Source organism: Lepisosteus oculatus, chromosome 14 (assembly GCF_040954835.1).
Source record: "Lepisosteus oculatus isolate fLepOcu1 chromosome 14, fLepOcu1.hap2, whole genome shotgun sequence".
NCBI lineage: Eukaryota > Metazoa > Chordata > Actinopteri > Semionotiformes > Lepisosteidae > Lepisosteus > Lepisosteus oculatus.
In genome coordinates this window covers 37,400,398-37,427,881 of record NC_090709.1, presented here as the reverse complement: position 1 = coordinate 37,427,881, position 27,484 = coordinate 37,400,398, and the positions used below count along the sequence as shown (strand labels likewise).

General features: G+C 48.7%; 2 protein-coding genes across 9 annotated transcripts in view; one reads left to right on the top strand and one right to left on the bottom strand.

The window, feature by feature from the left end:
• The window catches only part of LOC102691721 (uncharacterized), a 53,638-nt gene that overhangs the window by 12,127 nt on the left and 14,027 nt on the right, over positions 1-27,484 (bottom strand). For 5 of the 8 annotated variants that reach the window (XM_069199063.1, XM_069199069.1, XM_069199061.1 and 2 more), the window contains exons 3-5: positions 12,652-12,859; positions 2,330-3,130; positions 717-1,499 (exon numbers count right to left, since the gene is read on the bottom strand). In XM_069199063.1, coding sequence (XP_069055164.1) covers positions 717-1,499; positions 2,330-3,098 — 1,552 coding nt within the window. In that variant the 5' untranslated portion in view covers positions 3,099-3,130; positions 12,652-12,859. Of the gene's footprint in view, positions 1-716; positions 1,500-2,329; positions 3,131-12,651; positions 12,860-27,484 lie in introns of those variants that run through there. The other 3 variants (XM_069199064.1, XM_069199062.1, XM_069199068.1) reach the window with 2 other exon arrangements.
• LOC107076144 (uncharacterized) lies at positions 13,950-25,824 on the top strand. Its single transcript, XM_069198139.1, has 12 exons — positions 13,950-14,039; positions 14,381-14,445; positions 14,610-14,761; positions 15,247-15,392; positions 15,715-15,766; positions 15,943-16,109; positions 16,438-16,502; positions 16,667-16,815; positions 17,260-17,642; positions 18,250-18,314; positions 25,157-25,300; positions 25,784-25,824. Exons 1-11 carry the CDS (start codon positions 13,950-13,952, stop codon positions 25,212-25,214), a joined length of 1,392 nt encoding a protein of 463 aa, XP_069054240.1. The 3' UTR covers positions 25,215-25,300; positions 25,784-25,824.

Genomic DNA, 27,484 nt, shown 5'->3' with positions numbered 1-27,484 from the left:
AGCTTCTCTGTGGCTGCACCACAGAGATGAAGAGAGAGATGGGGCCTCATTTGGGAAAGCACCGCAACACTTAATTCTGTCTTAGTAACAAGCATTGCCGCTACACAGTTAATGGTAAATTAAATAGAATTGTAACGTGTCTAAAATGACTGTAGACTCAATGATAATTTAAGATACTGTCTGACAGTATGGGTACAGGTTGCTCTGTCCAGATGAGTCTCTAGTCATGTGACTCCTGAAATTTCCACACTCTTCACCACTGACAACACTCCTTCCCTCATCTTTTGCATCACATTGACAAACACAACTAGACAAACATCTTCCATGAATATCTGTGTGTCACTTGTTTGGTTTAGTTCAGCCCTATGGCTAGGAATGAATTCAGATCAGAAACCCTATTTCCACACATTCCTTTGAACAACTTGTTATTACAATTACATTAGAATTTAAATAGCTTTTTGAGCTACACATGTGACACAAACATTAACAACTACTTGAAACTTTGTTTTCCTAAAAGCATTACTTGTAGCAACATCCACTGTGAAATTCAGTTAAATTGCTATAAGATCTAGAAAAGTTTGAGTGTGAGGATATTCAAATTTACACACTCGCTGATTACAGGCAAGAGCTGGTAAGAACTGTGTATTTGACCCTGTTTAATATCTCTGTAGTGTACTGAGCTGTGACCCCCTATCAGAGAGAGAATATGAACTCACTCTTGGGAAGCAGTTGGGGTCCCAGTGTCTTCTGCAGTAGCTCTTCCATCCTCTGTCTCTGCCTTATTCCCAAAGTCCTGAACCTCTCTTCCATCTCCTGTAAATCCTTTTCCTCAATCTCATAACAACAGTCACTCTTTCCTGCCACCATGTGCTCTATCTTCTCCAGCAGCTCTGTAACCTGAGTGTGGTCGCCCCTGTTCTTGTTGTTGAGAACATGATACCTGTTCCCACACTTCTCCACCAGACACTGGAGCTCCTCTCCTCCTCCCTCAATGTGCTGCTCAATGGTTGTGTCTCTCAGTCTGTCCCCCCAGGTGAACAGCACTATTGTGTGTCTCCAGACTCTCTCACTGAGAAGTTCCAGATGTATCTTCACTGATCTCCAGTCTGTGAACAAGTGCAGATTAATCACCAGGAGGAGAGCGTGGGGTCCTGGGGGACACAGAGACAGACTGGATTCAGTTACTTTCTTAATCCATTCTAGAGTGATTGTTAGAGACTCCTCTTCAGAGCAATCTAAGTACAGGGAAGGAGAGAGATTCCAGTCTGGAGTGTCAACCACAGTAATCTGCCTCCCAGCTACTTCTCCCTGTCTCTTCACACACTCCTTAGTTACTCCCTTAGTCTCAAACTCCTCTCTGCCCAGGATGGTGTTTCCTGCTGAGCTCTTCCCAGACCATCGTCCCCCCAGCAACACGATCCTGATCTCCGAGAGATGCTGTGGTGCCTCATGGGAATCAGTCTGCATCTCCTGTGTTCCTGCAGCTGGGACTCTCACCCCTGTCAGAGAGGAAGAGCACAGTTAGGGCTGGGACACTCCTGACAGCTCAACTGCACAGATCAATTCCACTCCATCAGAAAGTACCGCCCAGTCCCTCACCTCCACAAGGGGGCAGTATGACTGTATAGAGACTTGAGTCCTTTCACATCCTTGACCCAATCAATTCAATCAAAACACAAAACCATCATTCTTAAAAGTTAAAAACAATGAAAAACAGTTTGCAGGTACTGCAAATAAAAACTGTAGCATGACTAGAATGACTGTAGACTCAATGATAATTTAAGATACTGTCTGACAGTATGGGTACAGGTTGCTCTGTCCAGATGAGTCTCTAGTTATGTGACTCGTGAAATTTCCACACTCTTCACAACTGACAACACTCCTCCCCTCATCTTTTACATCACATTGACAAACACATACAACCATACACACATCTTCCATGAGTATCTGTCACTTTTTAAGTTTAGGAGTTCAGCCATCTGGTAAGGAGTGAACTCATAACACAAACCCTACTTACACTCATTTTTATGAGAAATTAGTTCTTATAATAAGATTAGAATGTATAAAGAGTTGTTAGATATGCTTATACCATATAAATCAACATCAAACAACCTTTGTTTTTCTAATAGCATTACGTGTAGCAACAATCACTGTGAAAAAAAAGGTTAATTGTTGTGAGGTCTGGAATAGTTTGTGTACAAGGATGTTCAAATTTACACACTCGCTGTTTACAGGTAAGAACTGTGTTTTTGACCCTGTTTAATATCTCTGTAGTTAACTGACTGTACTGAGATGTGTGACCCCTATCAGAGAGAGAACATGAACTCACTCTTGGGAAGCAGTTGGGGTCCCAGTGTCTTCTGCAGTAGTTTCTCTATCCTCTGTCTCCTCCTTATTCCCAAAGTCCTGAACCTGTCTTCCATCTCCTGTAAATCCTTTTCCTCACTCTCATCCTTTTCCTCAATCTCATAACAACAGTGACTCTTTCCTGCCACCATATGCTCTATCTTCTCCAGCAGCTGTGTGACCTGAGTGTGGTCGCCCCTGTTCTTGTTGAGAACATGATACCTGTTCCCACACTTCTCCACCAGACACTGGAGCTCCTTCCCTCCTCTCTCAATGTGCTGCTCAATGGTTGTGTCTCTCAGTCTGTCCCCCCAGGTGAACAGCACTATTGTGTGTCTCCACACTCTCTCACTGAGAAGCTCCAGGTGTATCTTCACTGATCTCCAGGCATTGACGGAGTCCAGATTAATCACCAGGAGGAGAGTATGGGGTCCTGGGTAACACAGAGACACACCGGGTTTTATCACCTCTTTAATCCACTCTAGAGTGGTCTGTACAGGAGACTCCTCTTCAAAGAGTACAGAGTAGAGCTGAAGAGAGGGGCACCAATCTGGAGTGTCGACCACAGTGATCTGCCTCCCAGCTACTTCACCCTGTCTCTTTACACACTCCTCAGTTCCTTTCTCAGTGTCAAACTCCTCTCTGCCCAGGATGGTGTTTCCTGCTGAGCTCTTCCCAGACCATCGTCCCCCCAGCAACACGATCCTGATCTCCGAGAGATGCTGTGGTGCCTCATGGGAATCAGTCTGCATCTCCTGTGTTCTTGCAGCTGGGACTCTCACCCCTGTCAGAGAGGAAGAGCACAGTTAGAGCTGGGACACTCCTGACAGCTCATCTGCACAGATCAATTCCACTCAATCTGTGCAGAAAGTACCGCCCAGTCCCTCACTAGTATGACCTTATCCTTGATCCAATCAATTGCTTCTCTCCAAACTCAAGGAATTGGTTACTCAGCTGAGATACTGTGATTCACATGAACAAAACGTGGAGTTGTGGGAGAACAAAACTTAAATTTACTGCAATACTAGAGGCAAATAATATTTGTTGTTGAAATGCCAGTTAATAAGTCATTAAAGCAGGAAAAATGCAAAGTCCATACTTTTTGTAAGGAAATTCAGACTGGACTGGTGATCTCTGGACTGTGGGGGCTTCTCTTTCTTCCTCTGTGCTCTTACAGTGATATTATGTTGTATGTTCCTGTACTGCTCATTGATATCATTGATAATCATTAACCCACAACTAACCTACAGTAGGTATTCTACAGTGAATTTTACAATTGTTGGGTATTCTTTTGGCTGAAGGAACCCCTCAGACCTCAGCAAACATCCTCTCTGCTTTGAAGCTAGAAGTGTTTACTCTCCCAAGTGTCAGAAACTTTATCTAAAATCTAAGAGACATCTGCATCTGGAGTCTGTTGTCTCTCAACATGAGGACCACAGAATAATAATAATTATAATAATTGCTTACACTTATATAGCGCTTTTCTGGACACTCCACTCAAAGCGCTTTACAGGTAATGGGGATCCCCTCCACCACCACCAGTGTGCAGCCCCACCTGGATGATGTGACGGCAGCCATAGTGCACCAGAATGCTCACCACTCATCAGATATCAGTGGGGAGGAGAGCAGAGTAATGAAGCCAATTCATAGATGGGGGTTATTAGGAGGCCATGATTGGTAAGGGCCAATGGGAAATTTGGTCAGGACACCGTGGTAACACCCCTACTCTTCTCGAGAGACACCCTGGGATTTTTAATGACCACAGAGAGTCAGGACCTCGGTTTTACGTCTCATCCGAAGAACAGCTCCTGTTTAAAGTCCAGTGTCCCCCTCACTATACTGGGGCATTAGGAATTGGCAATGCCAGGAAAGTGGGCCATCATGAGGCTGTAAAATCAGAATCAATCAGAGACATAGCCAGTGTGTGCCATAGTGTGTCAAAATCAACTGTTTGGTACACTGTTAAGAAGCAAGAACGCACTGGTGAGCTCAGCAATAGCAAACGATGTGGTAGACCACGGGAGACCACAGTAGTGGATGACCGAAGAATACTTTCCATCGTGAAGAAAAAACCCTGTTCGACCGCTGAACAGATCAGGAACACTCTCCAGGATGTAGGCATGGATGTGTCCAAGATGACCATAAAGAGAAGAATACACCAGCATAACCTCAGAGGGTTCACCACAAGATGCAAACCACTGCTAAGCTTTAAGAACAGGAAGGCCAGGTTACAGTTTGCTAAAATGTATAATACAGCCTGTAGAGATCTGGGACAAAGCCTTATGGACAGATGAGATGAAGATGAACGTGTACCAGAGTGAAGGAAATACAAAAGTGTGGAGAAAAAATGGAGCTGCTCACGATCCAAAGCAGACCGCCTCATCTGTGGAACATGGTGGAGGTGGTGTCCTGGATTGGACATGTGTGGCTGCCAGTGGAACTGGCTCACTTGTCTTTATTGATGATGTGACTGCAGACGGCAGCAGCAGGATGAATTCTGAAGTGTACAGAAGCAGCTTATCTGCTCAGGTCCAACCAAATGCTTCAAAACTCATTGGATGGCTCTTCACCTTGCAGCAGGACAGTGACCCCTGCTAAAGCAACTATGGAGTTTTTCAGGGCCAAAAAGTGGGATGCTCTGGACTGGCCAAGTCAATCGCCCGACCTGAATCCCACTGAGGCTGCATTTCACTTACTGAAGACACGACAGAAAGCACAAAGCCCCCAAAACAAGCAGGAACTGAAAATGGCTGCATTACAGGCCTGGCAGAGCATCAGCAGGAAAGATACCCAGCTTCAGCCAGTCATCGACTGCAAAGGATTTGCAAACAAGCCAAATTTTATTTAAGATCATGTTAAAGTCCAATTACTTTTGGTCTCCTGAAATGGGGGGACGATGTATAAAAAGGGCTGTGATTCCCGTATGGTTCACCCAATAAAGACGTCAAAGCCCTCGAATGAAAGCTGACATTCTGCACTTTAACCTCGTAGGTTGTTTTATTTCAACTCCAATGTGCTGGAGTACAGAGCCAAAACAGCAAAAATTGTGTCACTGTCCAAATACTTAACAGACCGCACTGTAACTCCGAGAGTAGCCGAAAGAAATTTGTTTTGTCGGGTTGGGTGTGGGCTGTAGGCTCTCTGTGAGACCTCAAGCAGAGCTTTGTGCTGAATTTCAGCTCTGCGGTACAATTTCCTGAGTAACTGAAAGTAACTGTGAAAGTACACTCTAGTCTGCAGCGCGAGATTAACAGAGATCAGTAATCCTGCTGGCTGGAGACAGGGAGCAGGGAGACAGCGGAGCTGTTCAGGAGTGAGAGTCACTTACCAGGATTCGGGGAGGAAAGCAAAAAGGAGGACATGATTTCTCTCGGCCTCTCGTTCCTGCTTCTCTCTCGGTCTCTGTGTTTCCCTCCAGTCTCTCTGACTCCTCCCTCCCTCCACCCACTACAGGAAACTCAACACCACTGTGAGTCACGGAGCAGCTTGAGTTACACAGGTAGGCTTGAATGAGAGAACAGTCCGTGTCACAGAGATCCAGGAAATAACTCTGCATTGCTTATGAGATGAATTATTGGACACAGTAATGTTCTGTACCAAAAATGGAAAAGGAGCAGAGAACAAGCCTGTCAGATTCTAACTCTAGAGTCCAGAGATCAGTGGTCCAGTCTGGGTCACACTGTACCCCTCCAGTCCAGAGATCACTGGTCCAGTCTGTCACACTGTACCCCTCCAGTCCAGTCTGGGTCACACTGTACCCCTCCAGTCCATAGATCACTGGTCCAGTCTGGGTCACACTGTACCCCTCCAGTCCAGTCTGGGTCACACTGTACCCCTACATCGTACAGTTCAGCGCACACACACATCTGACACACACGCCTAAACTAGATACGGTAGATAGCGGCAGATACAGCCGCTTTTACCTCAGGATCCGACAACCACTTCCCTCAGTTTTGATAAGATCCTCCTCTGGCTAAATTCAGTCACAGCTGAAGCTGAACCTCAGGAGAGAAAGCATATATGGACACATTGACGGTGATGAAGCCTGAACTGTAATCATCGCGCCTGCTTGATCACAAAGGCTTTTCCTCCCCCTGTACTTACCATAAATGGTGAATGTTTACACTAGACTCCTGATGACAAAGGAAGGTTTCTATTTCCTTCAGTTACATCAAAGACAGGAGGGAGGAGGAGGGGGGGGGACTTATATTTAAGTTCTGTAGGACCATATCCACTTGGAGCTGCAATCGGTACTAGAACTATTATGGTGCTTATTGTAGTTCCTTGTATGCATACAATAAAGCTTGGCTGGACGAACAAACACTTCAGGCTCGAATTTTTCGTGGTTTCTACAACGGTCATATTTTCACCACTGTGAATGTTATCAGAGCTTCATGTAGGTCGAGTGGTATATAAAGGCAGCACTGATGGAACAAATATCACCACAGTCTGGTGCTTGTTCATTTATTTCAAGAACAGATTCCTCTGTCATCTTGCATACTAGATACACATACATCAGTATCTTGTAAACATTAATAATAATAATTCTTATCATTATTATTATTATTATTATTTATCTGGACGCTCACCATCAAAGTGCTTTTTGCAGGTAACGGGGGATCCCACCACCGCCACCAGTGTGCGGCTCTTTACAGGTCACGGGGATCCCACTACCGCCACCAGTGTGCAGCCCCACCTGGATGATGCTCCAGTCCTCTCCCCACACACCAGCTCTCAGTGGGGAGGAGAGCAGAGTGATGAAGCCAGTTCAGAGAGGGAGGTTATTAGGAGGCCATGATGGGTAAAGACCAGGGGGGTAATTTGACCAGGACACAGGGGTAACACCTCTACTCTTCTCAAGAGTCACCCTGGGATTGTTAATGATCACAGAGAGTCAGGACCTCGGTTCTACAGTATAGTTAGAGAACATAAACATTATCCAGTATCTGACTGGACTCAGACTCATAACCGCTGGCTTCAATTTAATAAAAAGTCAAGATACTACCTCACGAACCCGGAGCCTGAAATAACAAATCACGTAACAAAATAATGATGCGTCCGAACACTGGAGACACTGGAGACCTCCTCGTCTCATGAAGGGGCTGCAGTAACAGCAGTGCTGCCACTAGGGGACGCCAAAGACGCAGCTGAAACAGTCATACAGCTGCTACAGTTTGTTCAAGTTCAAGCTTATTGTCATTACACTCATATACATGGTATAACGAAATGCTATTTAGCTAGCTCTCGGACATAAGTAGAACAAAGAGAAAAAAAAACAAAACAACAACAACAACAACAATACAATTGTATAGCAAAAGAAAGACAGAGACAATAGGCAGTGTGCAAAAAACAACAACAGACGATGTGCAAAAAAAACAACAACAGGCAATGTGCAAAACAACAAAAAGGTAACAGGTTATGTGCAAAAATATGCATCAACAGAATAAAATAAAGGGATAGAAATTATGGGGAGTGAGCTTTTGACATGTATGGTAGAGGTAGATTTTCAATGTGTGTTTGGGTTTTTGGTAAGAAAGAAAGGAAGGAAGAAGGCACTGTGAGGTTCAGATCATAGGTGAGAGGTGAGGAGAGAGTGAGAGAGGCTGGGAATTTAATAGTGCGGGTGTAAAAACTGTCTCTGAGTCTGGTAGTCCGGGTCCGAATGCTCTGGTACCCTTTTCCAGATGGTAGAGGGTCATACAGTCTGTAGCTGGGGTGTGTGGAGTCTCTGATGATGCTCAGAGCTTTCCTCAAGCACCGTCTGTCATAAATGTCCTGGATAGATGGGAGGGCAGCCCCAGTGATGGACTGGGCAGTTTTCACCACCCGCTGTAGGGCTCTGCGGTCAGCAGCACTGCAGTTGCCATACCACAGTGTCAGTGCGCTTTCTGTAGTGCATCTGTAAAAGTTAGTGAGGATCTGGGGACATATCTTAGCCTTCTTCAATCGTCTTAGGAAGTACAGGCGCTGTGGCACTTTCTTGATCAGACAGGTGGTGTTGAGAGACCATGTGAGGTCCTCGGTGATATGGACACCAAGGAATTTAAAGTTACTGACCCTTTCCACTTCAGTCCCGTTGATGTGGATAGGGCCATGTCCGGTTTGCAGTTTCCTGAAATCAACAATCAGCTCCTTGGTTTTGCTGACGTTGAGGGTGAGGTTGTTGTCATCACACCACATTGTAAGGAGATTGACCTCCTCCCTGTAGGCCCTCTCATCATTGTCTGTGATCAGACCTACAACTGTGGTGTCATCGGCAAACTTGATGATGGAGTCTGTGTTGTGTTTAGCCTTACAGTCGTGGGTGTAGAGGGAGTAGAGCAATGGACTAAGCACACACCCCTGGGGGACCCCAGTGTTCAGAGTTAGTGTGCTGGAGGTGTGGTTTCCAAGCCTGACAGCCTGAGGTCTCCCTGTCAGAAAGTCCCGAATCCAGTTACAGAGGGTGGTGTTGAGACCCAGCGCACTGAGTTTCTTGACAAGTTTCTCTGGGATGATTGTGTTAAAAGCTGAGCTGAAGTCGATGAATAGTAGTCTTGTGTATGTGTTCTTTTGTCCAGATGGGATAGGGCCGTGTGTGTGGCAATGGAGATTGCGTCACCTGTGGATCTGTTGGACCGGTAGGCAAACTGGTACGGGTCCAGTGTGTTCGGAATGGTGTCCTTAATGTGCTTCATGACCAGCCTCTCGAAGCACTTCATGATGACGGGTGTAAGTGCCACTGGTCGGTAGTCATTAAGACATGTCACTGGGGTTTCCTTCGGTATTGGGATGATGGTGGTTGTCTTGAAGCAGGTGGGGACTACGGCTTGGGCCGGATACATGTTGAAAATGTCTGTGAATACACCCTCCAGTTGATTGGCGCAGGCTCTGAGGACGCGACTGGGTATGCCGTCGGGTCCTGCAGCCTTGCGTGTGTTCACTTTTAGCAGAGATCTCCTCACCTCGTCTGCAGACAGTGAGAGCAGCTGGGGAGGGCGCAGTTCTGATGCAGTTCTGATTGTCACAGAGCACTGTGCTCTGCAGACTGTTAAAATCTCTGCATCTGAAGGGCTGTGAGGATACAGCACAGGATCTCCTGGGTGAGAAGTTCTGATATTGTTAATTACAATAATCCGGACGAGAGCACAGACAGCACCCCTCCCCTCAGACAGCAGCTCCACCCCAGGAACAGACCAATTACACCTCAACAAACGCCTCCAGAAAGTGAAAGTGACAGATTTCACAGGTGAAGATGACTTATCACTGAGCTCACCCATAAAACTTTTATATCAAAGAAGGAAGGAGGCACTTCTGAAAGAATCTGGAGAGAGACAGAGCAGCCCGTCCTGTTGGTCACCCGCAAACCTGTTCTTTCTTCAACACCCTGAAAGGCACTTAGGTAAGCGATCAATTATTCAGTTATTTTAATCAATTAACTGAACTGTGGGAGGGAGGATGTTATGATTTTGTTCCAGATCATCTCTAAAATGCCTGACTTTTGTGAGTGTCAAAGGAGTTCTGATGATTTTAATGACCTTTGAAACCTACTGGATGGGTCTCTCCGGGGGCAGAGCTGGAGACCTCCGAGTGATCGACATTGCCGAAAGGGGTCCTAAACGGTCTTAATTTCTCTGCATCTTTGGTCGTTCCTCTAAGGAGCCTGCGCTTTTGTCTCCTGAGCCACTGTCGCCCTGTTTCTCTCTTTCGGAGCTCGGTTAAAATGTCTTTCCACAGATGAAGTGCGACCAATGTAGTGCCTACAAGTGCGCGAGACTTGTGCAGACACAAATATAGTCTACACCGAAAACCCAAATAGCGATGTGTTTGCTTATCTGTCCAAAGGATCTCCGTATGAATCTATTTTATCAATGGGAATAAAAGCCACTGTAATACGATACATGTTCATGGAGCTGCTATTGAGTATCGCATTAGTTGTCACATCCACTTGACTGGTATATTTGAGCACAAACGCTGTTCTTTAATAGAAATCTAACATGAAATTGTCGGGAACTAGTTCGAGACAGATAAAAGTGATCATTTGATGTTACTGTGCTCAGTTTATTAAGGTTCTGATCAGATCCACTGAAATGTTCTGACCCAGAGCTCCTGCAGTTTGTGATCATTAGAACAGCAGCAGACGCACAGCATGGAATTAACCTTCACTCGTCCCTTCAGTCCGTGGTCGCCAGGTCTCGGTCATATTTTCTACGTGGAAAGAAGAATCACACTTCTGATCTCAAAGTCAAACTGCTCACGGGACAGCTTTATGTGCGGAAACGGCACGCAGCTGCAGACATTTCAATTCCGGCTCCTGGGATGTTTCTGCAGTGAAATGTCTGCTGCAGAACCTGCACTTCTTCGCTCGGATATCACGTTACATCAGTCGTGACAGGGACTAGTGAGCAGGAAGGGTCACAATTCTCCTGAACTGAGAGTCAGGACCTCGGTCTGACGTCTCATCCGCAGGACGGCGCCCGTTTACAGTACAGTGTCCCCATCACTATACTGGGGCATCAGGACCCACACAGACCGCAGGGTGAGACTCAGTGGAGTCTGAATTCCCCTTGATTCAGACATCTTATCTCTGCTATAGCCTGGCCAGAATTATGTGAAGATTAATGATTAATCAATTCCCATCATCTGAGAAAACAAACTGCAATAATAATCTGCTCTGTTGCCGAGAAGCCCCCGATTGGCTGGGCAGGATTCCTGATTCCTGACATAGACCTGTGACAGACCTTGACCTCTGGGCTCGAGGCCAGTTTCAGTATGTGCTGGAGTCGCCTCTGTTGTTGCTCCACATGGGTGTGTCAGAGAAGTGTCTTTGCCAATGTGGTCTCACGTTTTCCCGACAAACCCATGGTGATTTTCTATGAGCCGAGGGTCTGCAGAGTAGATCTGAGGTAGTTTTGAAGTTTGCACCAGTCTGGGAACAGGAAGTGGTCTTATAAAGCACAGCAACACCTGCAAAGAAGGTTATCTGGCAAAACCATGCTCATGTACTATTGGATGAGAGTCTGTAGAATAGATGAGAGTTACTTTTGGAGAGGCACAATTTTTTGTTTTGTCAGGAATTCGACTTTTTCCCTGTCCAGCAGTGCACAGCACTGTGTCAATGTGCACAAAGGACACCGCGGTAAAGTTAGCTTGAAATTCGAGAACGGTTTGGGCCCGCCTTTGGCGTTTTCACGAAACCTCCTAGAGTTACAAGAACACTTGATGTTTTCACAGGCTTCACTATGTCGTTTTGATGCCATTTTTTTGATCACGCAGGAATATTCTTGTGTCCGTATCTTCGCAAGGGAAACCCAGACCGCCTTCAAATCAAACGTATTTTAAAGACCTCGACTTCTGAAAATGTTCACAACCCCTCCATAAACGTATCAGTGAGCTAATTATTCTTTCCGGACACTCTGGGTTTTGATTGATGCGCAATTACGCACCATCTGGGACACCGGGGGACCTCTGTGTACATACATGCGTTCACAACGTGAGAAATACTGCTCAACAGAGTTTCATGTGAAAAACCCGTATATATGACCATAGGAAGCAGAACAGCTCAGTCTCCAGTCACCCAGACTCGGAAATCACATCATATTAAATAAGAGATGAGATCACTTTATTGGCCCTATACAATTTCTTGCATTAGGAATGTGTCTTTTCACATACCCCAACTTGCTCTCCATGAGCCACACAGACAGGGAGAGAGAATCTGGGGGTCAGAGTGCAGGATCAGCCATTGTACAGCGCCCCTGGAGCAGTTGGGGTGAAGGGCCTTGCTCAGGCGCCCAACGGAGTAGGATTCCTCTGACGGCCGCGGGATTTGAACCGGCAACCTTCCAGTCACAGGCGCAGATCCTGAGCCACAGAGCCTCCGCTCCGCCCCATCAGTCGTGACAGGGACTAGTGAGCAGGAAGGGTCACTCTTGCCTGTGGTGAGCCCAGGGGTTTGCAGCAACATGGTGATTTACAGCACTTTCACTCACGAGTTTGTGCTTAATAAAGAATTTGTGAAATGTTGCGATTCTGGCAATGAATTAATCTGGTTCCGAAGATTGAATAACCAGTGTGAGAAACTGGGACTGCAGTTCCCCTCGATTCCCCACTTCCTGTTTAGCGAAGGGGTTTCTAGCTCAGTCGGCAACAAAGGTCACAGCCCGGACTCTGTCACTGAAAATGTTGTTTCTCACTTCTTATCTTAAAGTTCTTATCTTGAGCTTTCTGATCACCCTGCTGCTCTCTTTGATCTAGAATTCCCTGTCTCCCCCCCCCCCCCCACATAATATTAATTAATCATTAATCATTAATAATTACATAGCTTACACTTCTATAGAGCTGTTCTGGACACTCCACTCGAAGACCCTCGCTTCCTGGTTTTTAAACTTCCTTCTGACCAATCACCTTGCGCCAGACGGTCAGGTGACAGGGAAATGCGAAAGGGAGAGGGGGCGTCTTCCGCCGCACTGCCTTGTGGGGAATGCAGTCCGGGCTGGGTCCGCCATCTTGTGGGAGTCCCCGCTGTCTCTCTTTCCTGCGGAGCGATTACAGGGGCTAAATCTTCAGGGGTCTGATATCTTAATTTTCCCCGAGTTCTAGTATCGGGTGAAATGTGAGTCTATTGTTATTGTTTTTATTTTTAAATGATAGTTAATCCCAAAGCAGAAATTCTAAGTATTAATAATAATCCTGATCTGTTTATCCGCTCTCTGCAAACTATTGATAAATACAAAGACTGAACTAGACACTTATAATAACACTGCTTAGTCTGTCTGAATGAAAATTATACATAAAAGAGATTAATCCATCTGAAAAATAATAAGAAGAAATTAGATAAATTTACATGAACTTTGTAATATAGAACAGAGATGTTTCTGTCTGAACTGCATACTAATAAATTTATAACAGATGAGTCTGTCTTAATAAAATAGTTCTAACACAGATGAATGTGTCTGGACTGTATTATTATATATTACATTAATATTATAATATTATAATATGTATTATATATTATATTATATATTATAATATATATAATATATTATTATTATTTAATTATAATATGATATTTCTGGACTATAATACAACATAATATAATACTATAGTATATATATATTATAATACTATGATACAATAATATATTTATAATAGAGTGACTGAACTATATAATATTGAACAGAGATGATTCTTTCTGAACTATATTCTAATAAAACAGTTCTAACATAAATGAGTGTGTCTAAACTATGTAAAAACATATTCCCAGCAGTGATAATTCTGCCTGAACTATTATAATAATATTTCTAACAGAGACGGTTCTGTCTGAATCTCTTGCAGGTCGCCACCATGAGGACGATTGTAGGATCGGTCCTGATTCTCCTGCTCGCCAGTGAGTATCTCTCTCGCAGTGATGACGCTGTGATCACTCATGTGTGCCAGTCCAATCAAGAGTAGAGAAATGATCAAACTCTGCAGCAGAGACTAGAGGTCTGATTCTGACAGTGGTTCTGAGAGAGACAGGACACAGAGCCATCAGGATACTGAGATCTTTCTGGAATTCTACAGGTTGCACTCCAGCTACAACAGCAACTAAGGCTCCACGTTCAGCAGATGTGACCTTGATTTTTATGTGCACCCTGAATCAGGACTTTACAGACGAACTTTTTGACAGCACCTCCGCAGCGTTCAAGGAACTGGCAGGGAATGTGGAGAAACAGGTGGGTCCGTTTGTCAGACGACTGGTCCTTCGCTTGTCAGGACAGAATGAGAGTCTAGAGTAGCTGTTGTTCATGAAAGAGTCACACTGTGGAGACCTCTTCCATTCACACTGGATACATGAGGGTCAGAGACAGTCACATAATCAGACTGTGCTGCTGTACCTCTCCAGCCCACCAGGGGGCAATGCTGCTCCTGTTTCTATGACCATCTCCTTGCAATGAGGGGAAAAACAAATGATCTGAAAATCCCCTTTGAATGACTCCCTACAGGAGCCGATTATACAGTCATATTGGATCTCAGTCCTCTTCTATAACCCTGTGCCTTTTTTTTCCTTTTGCAGTTTTCAACACTTTACCGGAATAAGTATCCAAATACATTCAAAGCATACAAAGTCATAAGCTTTCGGTGAGTTTTGTGAAATATTTATTGGATACAGTTATTCAGTGTGTCTGTATGAACCCCCCTCTCTCTCTCAGTGCAGTGTTCATGTCCTGGAGTGTCCAGTCAGTGTGTCTGTATTAACCCCTCTCTCTATGTCTGGAATTGTCTGTATCCGTCTCTCCCTGCAGGCCAGGATCAGTCGTTCAAAGTGGAGAGCTGACCTTCACAAGCAGGTCCACCGTTCTCTCCCATGATGAGATCGCTCAGGTCCTCAGGACAGCTGTGCAGAATGGTGACGTGACTCTGCCTGTGATAAACACCAACACCATCAGCGTGAACCGTAGGTCCCTGTGTGCGAGTTCGGCTCTGTGCCTGGAGAAGAACCAGCCTGCACTGGGGGTCTCGTAGGACTTCCTGTAGGACTGTCTGTTCCCTCCCCCTGGAGCCCCAGGTCTCAGCTCCGATCATCAGGTCTGGGATGGGCTTGTTAAAGTGGGGGCAGTTCTCTCGCCGGGCAGGAAGAGCTGCCCCAGTATCACAGCGAGCTCCGGCCCTGCCCTGCTCTCCAGCTCGGAGCCTCAGCACTGAGGAGAGACTCAGGGAGGGACGAGTCCCTGGGCAGGCCAGGAGGACACAGCTCCTTGTCAGCCCGGGTGTCCAGCTGTTGTTAGAGAGGTAGAGCACCACTGACAGAGAGGGAAGAGGCAGCGTTTCTCTGAGAGTGAGGAACGAGTTCTTCTAGGAGAGTCTGAATCAGCAGCTGTGTGTGCAGCAGAGATCTGTGTTCACTCAGAGAGCTCACCTGGATCCTTCTCTCTCTCACAGTGAAGATTGTGATCAACCCCGTCTGGCCACCCAGCTCAACAACATCCAGAACGACAACATCCCGAGCAGCGCCCCTCCCTCACCCCGTCTCCAGCGCGGTCTTCTGGGTGGTCACTGTCGCTGTGCTGCTGGTCAGCCTGACGGAGGTTAGTCTGTCTGAATGAAAGTTATACATAAAAGAGATTAACACAGATCTATTTGCATTGTACTTTGAAATATAGATCAGAGATTATTCTGTCTGAACTGCATAATAATATATTTCTAACAGATGAGTGTGTCTGAACTATATTCTAATAAAATAGTTCTAACACAGATGAGTATGTCTAAACTATGTAAAAACATATTCCTAACAGATATAAATCTGCCTGAACTATAATAATATATTTCTAACAGAGACGGTTTTGTCTGGACTGTATTATAATAATAACATATTTCTAACAGAGACGGTTCTGTCTGAATCTCTTGCAGGTCGCCACCATGAGGACGATTGTAGGATCGGTCCTGATTCTCCTGCTCGCCAGTGAGTATCTCTCTCGCAGTGATGACGCTGTGATCACTCATGTGTGCCAGTCCAATCAAGAGGAGAGAAATGATCAAACTCTGCAGCAGAGACTAGAGGTCTGATTCTGACAGTGGTTCTGAGAGAGACAGGACACAGAGCCATCAGGATACTGAGATCTTTCTGGAATCCTGCAGGTTCCACTCCAGCAACAGCAACAACAACAAGAACAACAACTCAGGCTCCAAGTCCAGCAGATGTGACCTTCACTTTAAACTGCAGCCTAAACCAGGACTTCACAGGAGAACTTCTTGACAGCACCTCCGCAGCGTTCAAGGAACTGGCAGGGAATGTGGAGAAACAGGTGGGTCCCTTTGACAGACGACTGGTCCTTCGCTTGTCAGGATGGAATGAGAGTCTAGAGTAGCTGTTGTTCAGGAAAGAGTCACACTGTGGAGACCTCTTCCAGTCACACTGGATACATGAGGGTCAGACAGACACAGTCACATAATAAGACTGTACTGCTGTACCTCACCAGCCCACCAGGGGGAGCTACTGCACACAGACAGTCACATGACAGGACCACAGGACTGTAGTAAAAATGGGACTGACCCCTACAGAAGCTGATTATACAGTCATAAAGAATCTTAGTCCTCTTCTGTAATCCTGTGCCTTTTTTTTTCCTTTTGCAGTTTTCAACACTTTACAGAAATAAGTATCCAGATACATTCGAAGCATACAAAGTCATAAGCTTTCGGTGAGTTTTGTGAAATATTTATTGGATACATTTATTCAGTGTGTCTGTATGAACCCCCCTCTCTCTCTCAGTGCAGTGTTCATGTCCTGGAGTGTCCAGTCAGTGTGTCTGTATTAACCCCTCTCTCTCTGTCTGGAATTGTCTGTATTCGTCTCTCCCTGCAGGCCAGGATCAGTCGTTCAAAGTGGAGAGCTGAGCTTCTCAAACACGTCCACCGTTCCCTCTAATGATAAGATCGCTGAGGTTCTGAGAATAGGGGTGGAGAACAACGAGGTGGTTCTCCCTGTGAACACCAACAGCATCAAGGTCGCAGGTAAGTCCCTGTGTGTGAGTTCAGCTCTGTGCCTGGAGAAGAACCAGAAACTTCCAGCTGTCGAATAACACAGCCCTGGGGGTCCTGTAGGACTGTCTGTTCGAGGAGAAGTCCTTCACAACACACACACACACACACACACACAATCTGACTGTACCCTCACAGCACACAACATGTAATCTGACTGCTTGTACATTTATGACACACAACACACAATCTGACTAAGAGAGAGTGCACACTCTCTCACACTGGTGCAATCTGTGTGTGCGTGCGTGCGTGCGTGCGTGCGTGTGTGTGTCCTGTGATGGACTGGTGTCCTGTCCAGGCTGTACCCTGCTTTGAGCCTGTTGCTCGCTGAGATAGACCCACCCTGGCGATTTGTATCAGTGATGATGACGATGATATGGCTCAGTTCGCTGATGAGGAAACGTCTCTGTCTCACAGTGAAGGCTGCGCCCAGTACAACAGCTGCCCCAGCGTCCACCACAACGACAACCCCAGCGTCCACCACGACGACGACCCCAGCGACCACCACGACGACGACCCCAGCGTCCACCACGACGACGACCAAAGCGACCACCACGACGACGACCAAAGCGACCACCACCACAACAACGACCAAAGCGACCACCACCACCACGACCAAAGCGACCACCACAACGACAACCACAACAACGGCTACTACAACCACCACAGGGGCTCCTGTCCCAGTGACGGCCGTCATTCTGATGGAGCTGAACTGCACCCTGAACCAGGAGTTTACAAGCGACCTCTTGGATAGCAGCTCTGCAGGGTTCAAAAATCTCGCTCGTGAGGTGGAGAAACAGGTGGGTCCATTTGACAGACTACTGGTCCTTCGCTTGTCAGGACAGAAGAAGAGTCTAGAGTAGCTGTTGTGCAGGAAAGAGTCACAATACCTCTTCCACCCACCAGGGGGAGCTACTGCACACAGACACAGTCACATGACAGGACTGTACCTCACCAGCCCACCAGGGAGAGCTCCTGCACACAGACACAGTCACATGACAGGACTGTACCTCACCAGCCCACCAGGGGGAGCTACTGCACACAGACACAGTCACATGACAGGACTGTACCTCACCAGCCCACCAGGGGGAGCTCCTGCACACAGACAGTCACATGACAGGACTGCAGGACTGTACCTCACCAGCCCACCAGGGGGAGCTACTGCACACAGACACAGTCACATGACAGGACCGCAGGACTGTACCTCACCAGCCCACCAGGGGGAGCTCCTGCACACAGACACAGTCACATGACAGGACTGTACCTCACCAGCCCACCAGGGGGCGATACAGAGTGTGTCTCTGAGGGCAGGAGGTTAAAAACAAAACTTATTGAAATCCCACTGTCTCTGCTCTGAACTGTTGTTCCTGATAACATGTGTGATGGAGTCACCTTTTCTATTTGCAGTTTAATGCTACATACCTGAAAAGATATCCAACCTCTTTCAGGGGGTACAAAGTCAAAAGATTTTGGTGAGTTTTGTTGCACATTTCTTGCATTAATTTTCTCAGTGTCCAGTCAGTGTGTCTGTATGAACCCCCCTCTCTCTCTCAGTGCAGTGTTCATGTACTGGAGTGTCCAGTGTGTCTGTATGAACCCCTCTCTCTCTCAGTGCAGTGTTAATGTACTGGAGTGTCCAGTCAGTGTGTCTGTATGAACCCCTCTCTCTCTCACAGTGCAGTGTTCATGTACTGGAGTGTCCAGTCAGTGTGTCTGTATGAACCCCTCTCTCTCTCAGTGCAGTGTTCATGTACTGGAGTGTCCAGTCAGTGTGTCTGTATGAACCCCTCTCTCTCTCAGTGCAGTGTTCATGTACTGGAGTGTCCAGTCAGTGTGTCTGTATGAACCCCCCTCTCTGTCAGTGCAGTGTTCATGTACTGGAGTGTCCAGTGTGTCTGTATGAACCCCTCTCTCTCAGTGCAGTGTTAATGTACTGGAGTGTCCAGTCAGTGTGTCTGTATGAACCCCTCTCTCTCTCACAGTGCAGTGTTCATGTACTGGAGTGTCCAGTCAGTGTGTCTGTATGAACCCCTCTCTCTCTCAGTGCAGTGTTCATGTACTGGAGTGTCCAGTCAGTGTGTCTGTATGAACCCCTCTCTCTCAGTGCAGTGTTAATGTACTGGAGTGTCCAGTCAGTGTGTCTGTATGAACCCCTCTCTCTCTCACAGTGCAGTGTTCATGTACTGGAGTGTCCAGTCAGTGTGTCTGTATGAACCCCTCTCTCTCTCAGTGCAGTGTTCATGTACTGGAGTGTCCAGTCAGTGTGTCTGTATGAACCCCTCTCTCTCTCAGTGCAGTGTTCATGTACTGGAGTGTCCAGTCAGTGTGTGTATGAACCCCTCTCTCTCTCAGTGCAGTGTTCATGTACTGGAGTGTCCAGTCAGTGTGTCTGTATGAACCCCTCTCTCTCTCTGTGTGTTTCTCGCGAGACTGAGTGAGTGAGTGGGCGGAGCTTCGGTGGGTTTGATCGTGTGGCGGTGTTTTCTTCACTGGGTTTGTGTTTTTCTGTCTTTTTTGGGGAAAAGCGGGGTTTATTTTCTCATCATGGCCGGTTCTGGAGGCTCTGATCCTCCAGACCTCTCCTTTGAGAAACTAACTCGTCGCCATGGTGTGAAAATCTCCCCTGCGGAGTTCTGTCCGCTTGAGAGGTGAGTTCTTGCGGTCGGGGAGGTCGTGGGCTGCAGGAACATCAGGTCCGCTTCCCGCATGAGTGGAGGTATAGTCATTTTCTTGCAGTCTACCGATTTGGCAAACACCCTGGTGGAGAAGGGAGTTGTCCTGGACGACACCTTCACCCCGGTACTGCCTCTCGCGGCCCCGGCTCGAAAGATCACCCTCTCCAACGTGCCTCTATTCATGAGGAACGAGCTGCTGGAGAGGGAACTGTCCCGATACGGACAGGTGGTCTCTCCGATCAGGAGGGTCCCTCTGGGCTGCAGGGCTCCGCAGCTGAAGCACGTCGTCTCTTTCCGGAGACAGGTCTACGTCATCCTAAAAAACCCCACGGAAGAGATCAATGTGGCCCTTAAATTTCGTATTGACAGCTGCGACTATGTTGTATTCGTGACTTCGGAATCGATGAAGTGCTTCAGGTGCGGGAGCGAGGGGCATGTGGTGAAGAACTGCCCGGAGGTGGAGGAAGAGACAGGCAGGGAGCCTCAGCCCCAGGGCGCACAGGAGGCTAGCCGACAGCGTCAGGCAGCGGGGAGCGGAGCAGCGCAGGGAGGCAGCGGGGAGTCAGAGCCCACGGCCGGGGTGCAGGAGAGGAGATCGCTGGAGGGAGCAGGTGAGCCCGAGCCGGTGGCGTCCCAATCAGGAGAGCAGATAGTAAAGAGTGGACCACCGCAGCCCTCAGAAGAGCAGGGAGCCCCCCACACCGGAGAGCAAGAGATGAGCGCTGGCGGAGAGATGAGCGCTGCTCAGGAGAGTCAGGGAGAGAGAGAGCAGGTAGTGACACCGACAGGGGAAAACGCGTCTCAAGCGCCAGCGAAAATTGTAGATACGGTGTGGGGAGGAAATGAGTTATCATCTGAAAAAATAGATGATGGTTTTAAGACGCCGCGGAGAAAGCGCACGAAAAAATCTGTGCAGAGTGCGGTGCAGAAGAAGCGCAGCACAGAGAGCTCGGTGGAGGGCGGCTCTGTCGCCGGCCCGGGGGCCGCGAGTGACTCCGACACCGGGAGAGTGAGGACGCGCTGGAGTGTCCTCGCCGCCACCGCCGCCGCCGCCCGGAGCTCCTCGGAGTCCGGGAGCGACGACGAGGGCGGCTTCACCGACTCCTCTCTCGCCTCGGGCTCCTCGGCCCGGCGGAGCTGCAGAGGAGGCTACAGTTTCCAGAGCATTAGGGAGTTCTTAGAGAAGACTAAAGGTAAGAGGGGAACTGTGGTCGAGGACTTTTTTCCCGACACCGAGCTATTTGTCCTCTCCGCGACGCGCCATCTGAAGAGGGGCTCGGGTGCGAATGACTTCAGCGATCAGGAGAGATGGCGCCTGAAGAGCCTTTTAGGTAAGATCAAGGCAGGACCGCGGAACGCACCTCAGCACGAATGAGTCCTGTCCCTCACGTCACATCACTATCCGTCTGCGTGCTACATGTCTGTTCGTGTTTTATGTTTTTTCTTTTTTTCTTTTCCGCAAACATGGGCGACATTAGGATAGGGAGTTTGAACACCAATGGGTGCAGGAGGGCTTTGAAGCGAGCTGCGGTGTTGGAGATTATCAAAGAAAAGAACCTGCAGGTGACTTTCCTGCAGGAGACCCACACCGACAGCTCCAACATCATCGCCTGGCAGCGGGAGTGGCAGGGGGACATCGTGTACAATCACGGGTCCCCTGTGAGCGCGGGGGTCGCGGTGCTGTTCTCTGTGGGGTTCAAGCCCCTCTCTATCGCCGTCCAGGAGGTGGTGAAGGGTCGCCTGCTACTCGTGCGAGTAGTTATCGGAAAGAAAACCTTTGTTTTTATTAACGTTTACGCACCCACCGACGGCGGAGAGAGGGTCACCCTCTTCAGGGAGCTTGAGACTGCACTGGCGACCTGCCAGCCTGAAGAGCTGGTCTTCCTGGGGGGGGATTTCAACTGCACAGAGAGCAGCACACTGGACAGGAATCACGCAGAGCCACATGGCCCGTCGGCCAGGGAGTTGCGCAGGATCCTCGTCAAGTCTGACCTCACTGACATCTGGAGGAGATGTCATGGGGACACGAGGCAGTACACCTGGGCCCAGGTCAGGGGGAATACCCTCTCTCTGGCCAGGCTAGACCGACTTTACTGCCGTAAACATCATTACAGCATCGTCAAGCAGTGCTCCATCTGTCCAGTGGGCCTGTCGGACCACTGTCTCACTGTCTGCACAGTCGCTGTGCCATCAGTGAGGGCCCGCAGTGCCTATTGGCACTTTAATACCCAGCTGCTTGACGATGCTCACTTCTGCGACTGCCTCGTGTTCTTCTGGCAGCAGTGGAGGAGTCAGAAAGCCCACTTTGTCTCCCTGAGGCAGTGGTGGGATATTGGCAAGGTGCAGATTCGCCAGTTCTGCCAGCAGTACACTGGAAGTGTCACGAGAGGTATCCGTGAGTCCATGAAGGCTCTGGAGAGAGACATTCTGGAGCTCCACCAGGCTCTGGAGTGTCGTGCAGACAGGAGGCTAATTGATGACCTCCACACCCAAAAAGAATCACTCATTGGCCTTCTGGACACAAAAGTACAAGGAGCTCTAATAAATTCTAGGGTTCAGAGTGCATCACAGGTAGACGCCCCGACTCGCTATTTCTTCGGCCTAGAGAAGAAACCGGGCCAGAGCCGGCAGATCCACTGCCTGCGCTCGGAGACAGGGCAGGAGCTGCACGAGGCCGGGCAGATCCAGGAGAGGACCGTGCAGTTCTATAAAGCGCTCTTCTCCAGCGAGGCTAGTGAGGACTCGGTCCGCACACGCAGGTTCCTTGAAGACCTTCCACAGGTCCCCGAAGAGGAAAGGGCAGGGCTGGAGAGGCCTCTCTCCCTGGAGGAGCTCTCCACCGCACTCAGTGGCTTGAGCAATGGCAAGACCCCAGGTCTCGATGGCCTGCCAGCCGAATTCTATCGTGCCTTCTGGGCTGTGCTGGGTCCTGACCTGCTCGATGTATATTTGGAAAGTCTGGAGCAGGGGGATCTGCCACTGAGTTGCAGGAGAGCTGTTGTCACCCTGCTGCCCAAGAAAGGGGACCTGTGTGACATTAAGAACTGGAGACCTGTTGCCCTGCTGTGTGTGGATTATAAAATCCTGTCCAAGGCTCTGGCCAACAGGCTGAAGGTGGTGCTGGGGTCTGTGGTGCACTCCGACCAATCGTACTGCGTGCCCGGAAGGTCAATCTTTGATAACATATTTCTGATTCGAGATGTTTTGGCCACCTCCAGACTATTGGGTTTAGACACTGGTCTCATTTCGTTAGACCAGGAAAAGGCCTTCGATAGGGTTGAACATCAGTATTTGTGGAGGACCATGAGGTCGTTCGGGTTCAGCCCTGTCTTTGTTGCCATGATTCAGGTGCTGTACAGTGACATCTTCAGTGTGCTAAAGGTCAACGGAGGGCTGAGTGCTCCGTTTCCAGTGCGGAGGGGAGTCAGGCAGGGCTGTGCACTCTCAGGAATGCTCTACTCCCTTGCCATCGAGCCTCTGCTACATCAGCTGCGCCGGGTCATCAGGGGCCTGTCCATCAGGGCTGCCCCGACTCCACTGTCAAGATCTCGGCGTACGCTGATGACATCATGTTCGTGGTCAGTGGAGAACAGGATGTCAGGGCGCTACAGACAACTTTGAGTGATTTCCAGCGGCTATCATCAGCCAAAGTGAACTGGGCCAAGAGTAGCGCCCTACTCCTGGGGGAGTGGAGCGAGATGGGTCCCCCAGCCTTGCCAGAGAGGCTCAGCTGGACCAGAGGGGGACTCAAATACCTGGGGGTGCACCTGGGGGATGAGGCCAGCGTGAAAAAGAACTGGGAGGGGCTCCTTGAAAAAGTGAAAGGTCGTCTGGACCGCTGGCGCTGGCTGCTCCCCCAGATCTCCTACAGAGGCCGGGTTCTGATTGTCAACACCCTGGTGGCTTCGATGTTGTGGCATCGCTTGGTGTGTCTGGAGCCACCAGCCGGACTGGTCGAGGAGCTGCAGGCCACGCTCCTCGACTTCTTCTGGGACGGACTGCACTGGCTGCGGAGGGGCGTCCTCTATTTGCCCAGAGAGGACGGAGGGCAAGGACTTATCGACATCCGGAGCCGAGTGGACGCCTTTCGCCTGCAGGCAGTGCAGAAGCTGCTGTTCGGCCCGGCCTCGCAGTCCTGGAGGGAGCTGACCTTCACCCTGCTGCGTCGAGCAGGACACCTCGGGCTCGACTGTGTGCTCTTCCTAATGGACACCAGCAGGGTTGACCTGTCTCCACTGCCGCCTTTCCAGCGCAGTCTCCTGGAGGCCTGGCGGCATCTGCGCGTGCAGAGGGAAGAGGAGCGGCCCAGTCTATACTGGACACTCAGGGAACCATTAATACACAATCTACGAATGGACATAGAACCGGGCCGCTCCTTGGACTTTACCAGCAGACTGGTCCACGCCAACATTACACAGCTCCACCACCTGCTGGACGTGGATCAGGGCTGCTGGCGCAGCGTGGAGTGGGCGTGTGACGCGCTGGGACTACACTCGCGGCGGTGTGTAGACAGGTTTCTCAGTCAGCTTCGCTCTGCTCTGCCTCTCGAGGAGATGCTGCTGATCCAGGGTCTGTTTGAGGATCATCGCATTCCAATCACACAGCCTCCTTTCCCTGGTCTGCTAGTGTCTCCTGCGCTCAGTCCCGGACCGACGGGATCTCTCCTTGAGCCCCTTGCCTCAGAGGAGAGGTCTCTAGCTGGTGTTGGGGGGAAATGTCTGTACAGACTAGTCGTAACATCTAGGCACCAGGCCCAGCTGTCCGCGCTCCCTGACACTCCCTGGAGGGCTCGTCTGGGAGTGCCGGATGACGTCCGGCCTGCCTGGGGTAGCCTCTACAGATTTCCCCTCAACAAGAGGGCTGGTGATCTGCAGTGGAGGGTCCTGCACACCATCCTGGGGGTCAACTCGTTTGTGTCGGTTCTGGACCCGGCGGTGTCTGACGCCTGTCCCTTCTGCGCTCAGAGGGAGACGGTGTTCCACTGCTACAGCGCCTGCCCCCGCCTGTCGCCCATGTTTGCCGTACTGATCCGGCTCTTCACCAACCTTGGCCTGGCCTTCAACAATGTTATCTTCGTGTTTGGGGTAGGTCATACAAAAAAACGGAAAACTCAGACCCTCCTCGCTAATTTTCTGCTGGGCCAGGCCAAACTCACCATCTACAGGACTCGGAAAAATAAGATCTCTGGTTCCGGGTCTGTAGACTTGGTGAGGATGTTCGAAGGGTTGGTGAAGAGCAGGATATCGTTAGAATTTTTGTTTTACAAATCGCATAATGACCTCAGAACATTCGAAATGTTTTGGTGTTTTGGAAATGTCCTGTGCAGTATCATAAATAATGAAAGAGTTTTATTCCAATTATGATTTTTATTTATTTTTATTTATTTTTTTTCCTCTTAATTCTTAAAATAGAGTTTTAAGACCCTTGATTAATACTTTTGTTTTTTTTCTGTCAAATAAAGTTTGATTGAACTCTCTCTCAGTGCAGTGTTCATGTACTGGAGTGTCCAGTCAGTGTGTGTGTATGAACCCCTCTCTCTCTCAGTGCAGTGTTCATGTACTGGAGTGTCCAGCCAGTGTGTCTGTATTAACCCCTCTCTCTCTCTGTCTGGAATTGTCTGTATCCGTCTCTCCCTGCAGGCCAGGATCAGTTGTCCAAAGTGATGACCTTCACAAACACGTCCACCGTTCCCTCTAATGATGAGATCGCTCAGGTCCTCAGGACAGCTGTGCAGAACGGTGACGTGACTCTGCCTGTGAACACCAACACCATCAGCGTGAAGCGTAAGTCCCTGTGTTTGAGTTCAGCTCTGTGCCTGGAGAAGAACCAGCCTGCACTGGGGGTCTTGTAGGACGTCCTGTAGGACTGTCTGTTCCCTCCCCCTGTAGCCCCAGGCCTCAGCTCACATCATCAGGTCTGGGGGGGGCTTGTTAAAGTGGGGGCAGTTCTCTCGCCGGGCAGGAAGAGCTGCCCCAATATCACAGCGAGCTCCGGCCCTGCCCTGCTCTCCAGCTCGGAGCCTCAGCACTGAGGAGAGACTCAGGGAGGGACGAGTCCCTGGGCAGGCCAGGAGGACACAGCTCCTTGTCAGCCCAGGTGTCCAGCTGTTGTTAGAGAGGTAGAGCTCCACTGACAGAGGGAAGAGGCAGCGTTTCTCTGAGAGTGAGGAACGAGTTCTTCTAGGAGAGTCTGAATCAGCAGCTGTGTGTGCAGCAGAGATCTGTGTTCACTCAGAGAGCTCACCTGGATCCTTCTCTCTCTCACAGTGAAGATAGTGATCAACCCCATCTGGACCCCCAGCTCAACGATATGCAGAACAACAACAACATCCAGAACGACAAAGTCCGGAGCTGCGCCCCTCCTCCACCCCGTCTCCAGCGCGGTGTTCTGGGGGGTCACTGTCGCCCCCGCTGTGCTGCTGGTCAGCCTGACGGAGGGGCTGTTTCCTCTGAGGGTCTTCGCCTGACCCAAGACTGGACTCTTCAGCACTGTGTCTATAGCACTCCATCTGTTCTTTACAACAGGATGTCCTCTTTGTAAACCCCAAAAGATAAATCACTGAGGCTGTTACTCGCAATACATCGGGGTAGTATTTTAACCTTCAAGTTTTAAACCATTTTAAAAATGATTCTGCCTCTCAGCCCCAGACTGTGAGGGTCTGCTCCGAATGTCTTTGTGTAGTTTGCAGTCAAGTTCTTGATTTCCTCAGTAAATATGCAAGTACTTGAACTAAACTAAACTTGAACTAAACGTCAAAAATATTCAACATTTGAGAATTATAAAGTGAATAAAGAAGTTTGATACTCAAAGATCCGCTGGCAATGTGTTGTTGGCTGCAGATAAGGGCTCTGACATGTCTTCTTGGGGTCCAACCACAAAGTAAACAAATGTTCATCCCAGCTACAGATCAGATATTCTGGATGTCAGCAAAGAGAGAAGGTCAGGCAAAACATAACAGTGGGTTCATGAAGGTGTCTTCTATTGGAGACGGAACATATTTGGCAGAAATCTGCACTTTTCTGCCTCACTCTCTCGGCCTGGCGTCTTGGAGAAGGGCTGAAGTCCTGACGGGCTGCCTGCAGTTACGTGGTGGGGAGACACAAGGAGACAGGAGGCCACCTGACCAAACTGAGTTGGGGTCTTGCATTTAGGGCACAACGTTGCAAGCTGGTGATTGGCTGAGATGCTGTCAGGTTTGGCTCTGGTAACCACCTGGCAGATCCGATGATGGATAGTGACCTTTGACCTTTAGTTTAGGGACAAACTTGCTGGAGCCCATCTGCTCAATATGCAGTATTATATATAATAATAATAAAAATAATCTTACATTTATATAGTGCTTTTCTGGACACTCCACTCAAAGAGCTTTACAGGAAATGGGGACTTCCCACTACCACCACCAGTGAGCAGCCCCACCTGACGATGCAACAGCAGCCATAGTGTGCCAGAACACTCTCCACACACCAGTGGGGAGGAGAGCAGAGTAATGAAGCCAGTTCATAGATGGGGGATATTAGGAGGGCATGATTGGTAAGGGCTAATGGGAAATTTGGCCAGGACGCCAGGGTTACACCCCTACTCTTTTCAAAAAAACGTCCTAGGATTTTTAATGACCACAGAGAGTCAGGACCTCGGTTTGACGTCTTATCAGAAGGACGGCACCTGTTTACAGTCCAGTGTCCCCATCACTACACTGGGGCATTAGGACCCTCACAGACCGCAGGCACAAAAAAATATGCCTGCTTTAAGTGTTTAAGTGTTATTAAAGAAGAAATCTTTAATAACACTTAATTCTAAGTGAAATACTATGCTTTGCCTTACAGAGTTTTGTACAAATACAAAACCTTTCTTTGGCTGTTCCTTGGTGATTACTGGGGTGCAGTGATACCGTGTTTACACTCAGTAATACTGCACTCCATATTAATAAAGCATCATTACTAAACCTCATTAGAAAGCATTTGTAAAGC

Bases quoted from the DNA above. Each gene is read 5' to 3' on its own strand.
- LOC107076144 (XM_069198139.1), top strand. From the start codon at position 13,950: ATGTGCACCCTGAATCAGGACTTTACAGACGAACTTTTTGACAGCACC. The intron at 16,816-17,259 runs GTAAGTCCCTGT...TCTGTCTCACAG, and splicing joins CAACAGCATCAAGGTCGCAG to TGAAGGCTGCGCCCAGTACA. The intron at 17,643-18,249 runs GTGGGTCCATTT...TTCTATTTGCAG, and splicing joins CTCGTGAGGTGGAGAAACAG to TTTAATGCTACATACCTGAA.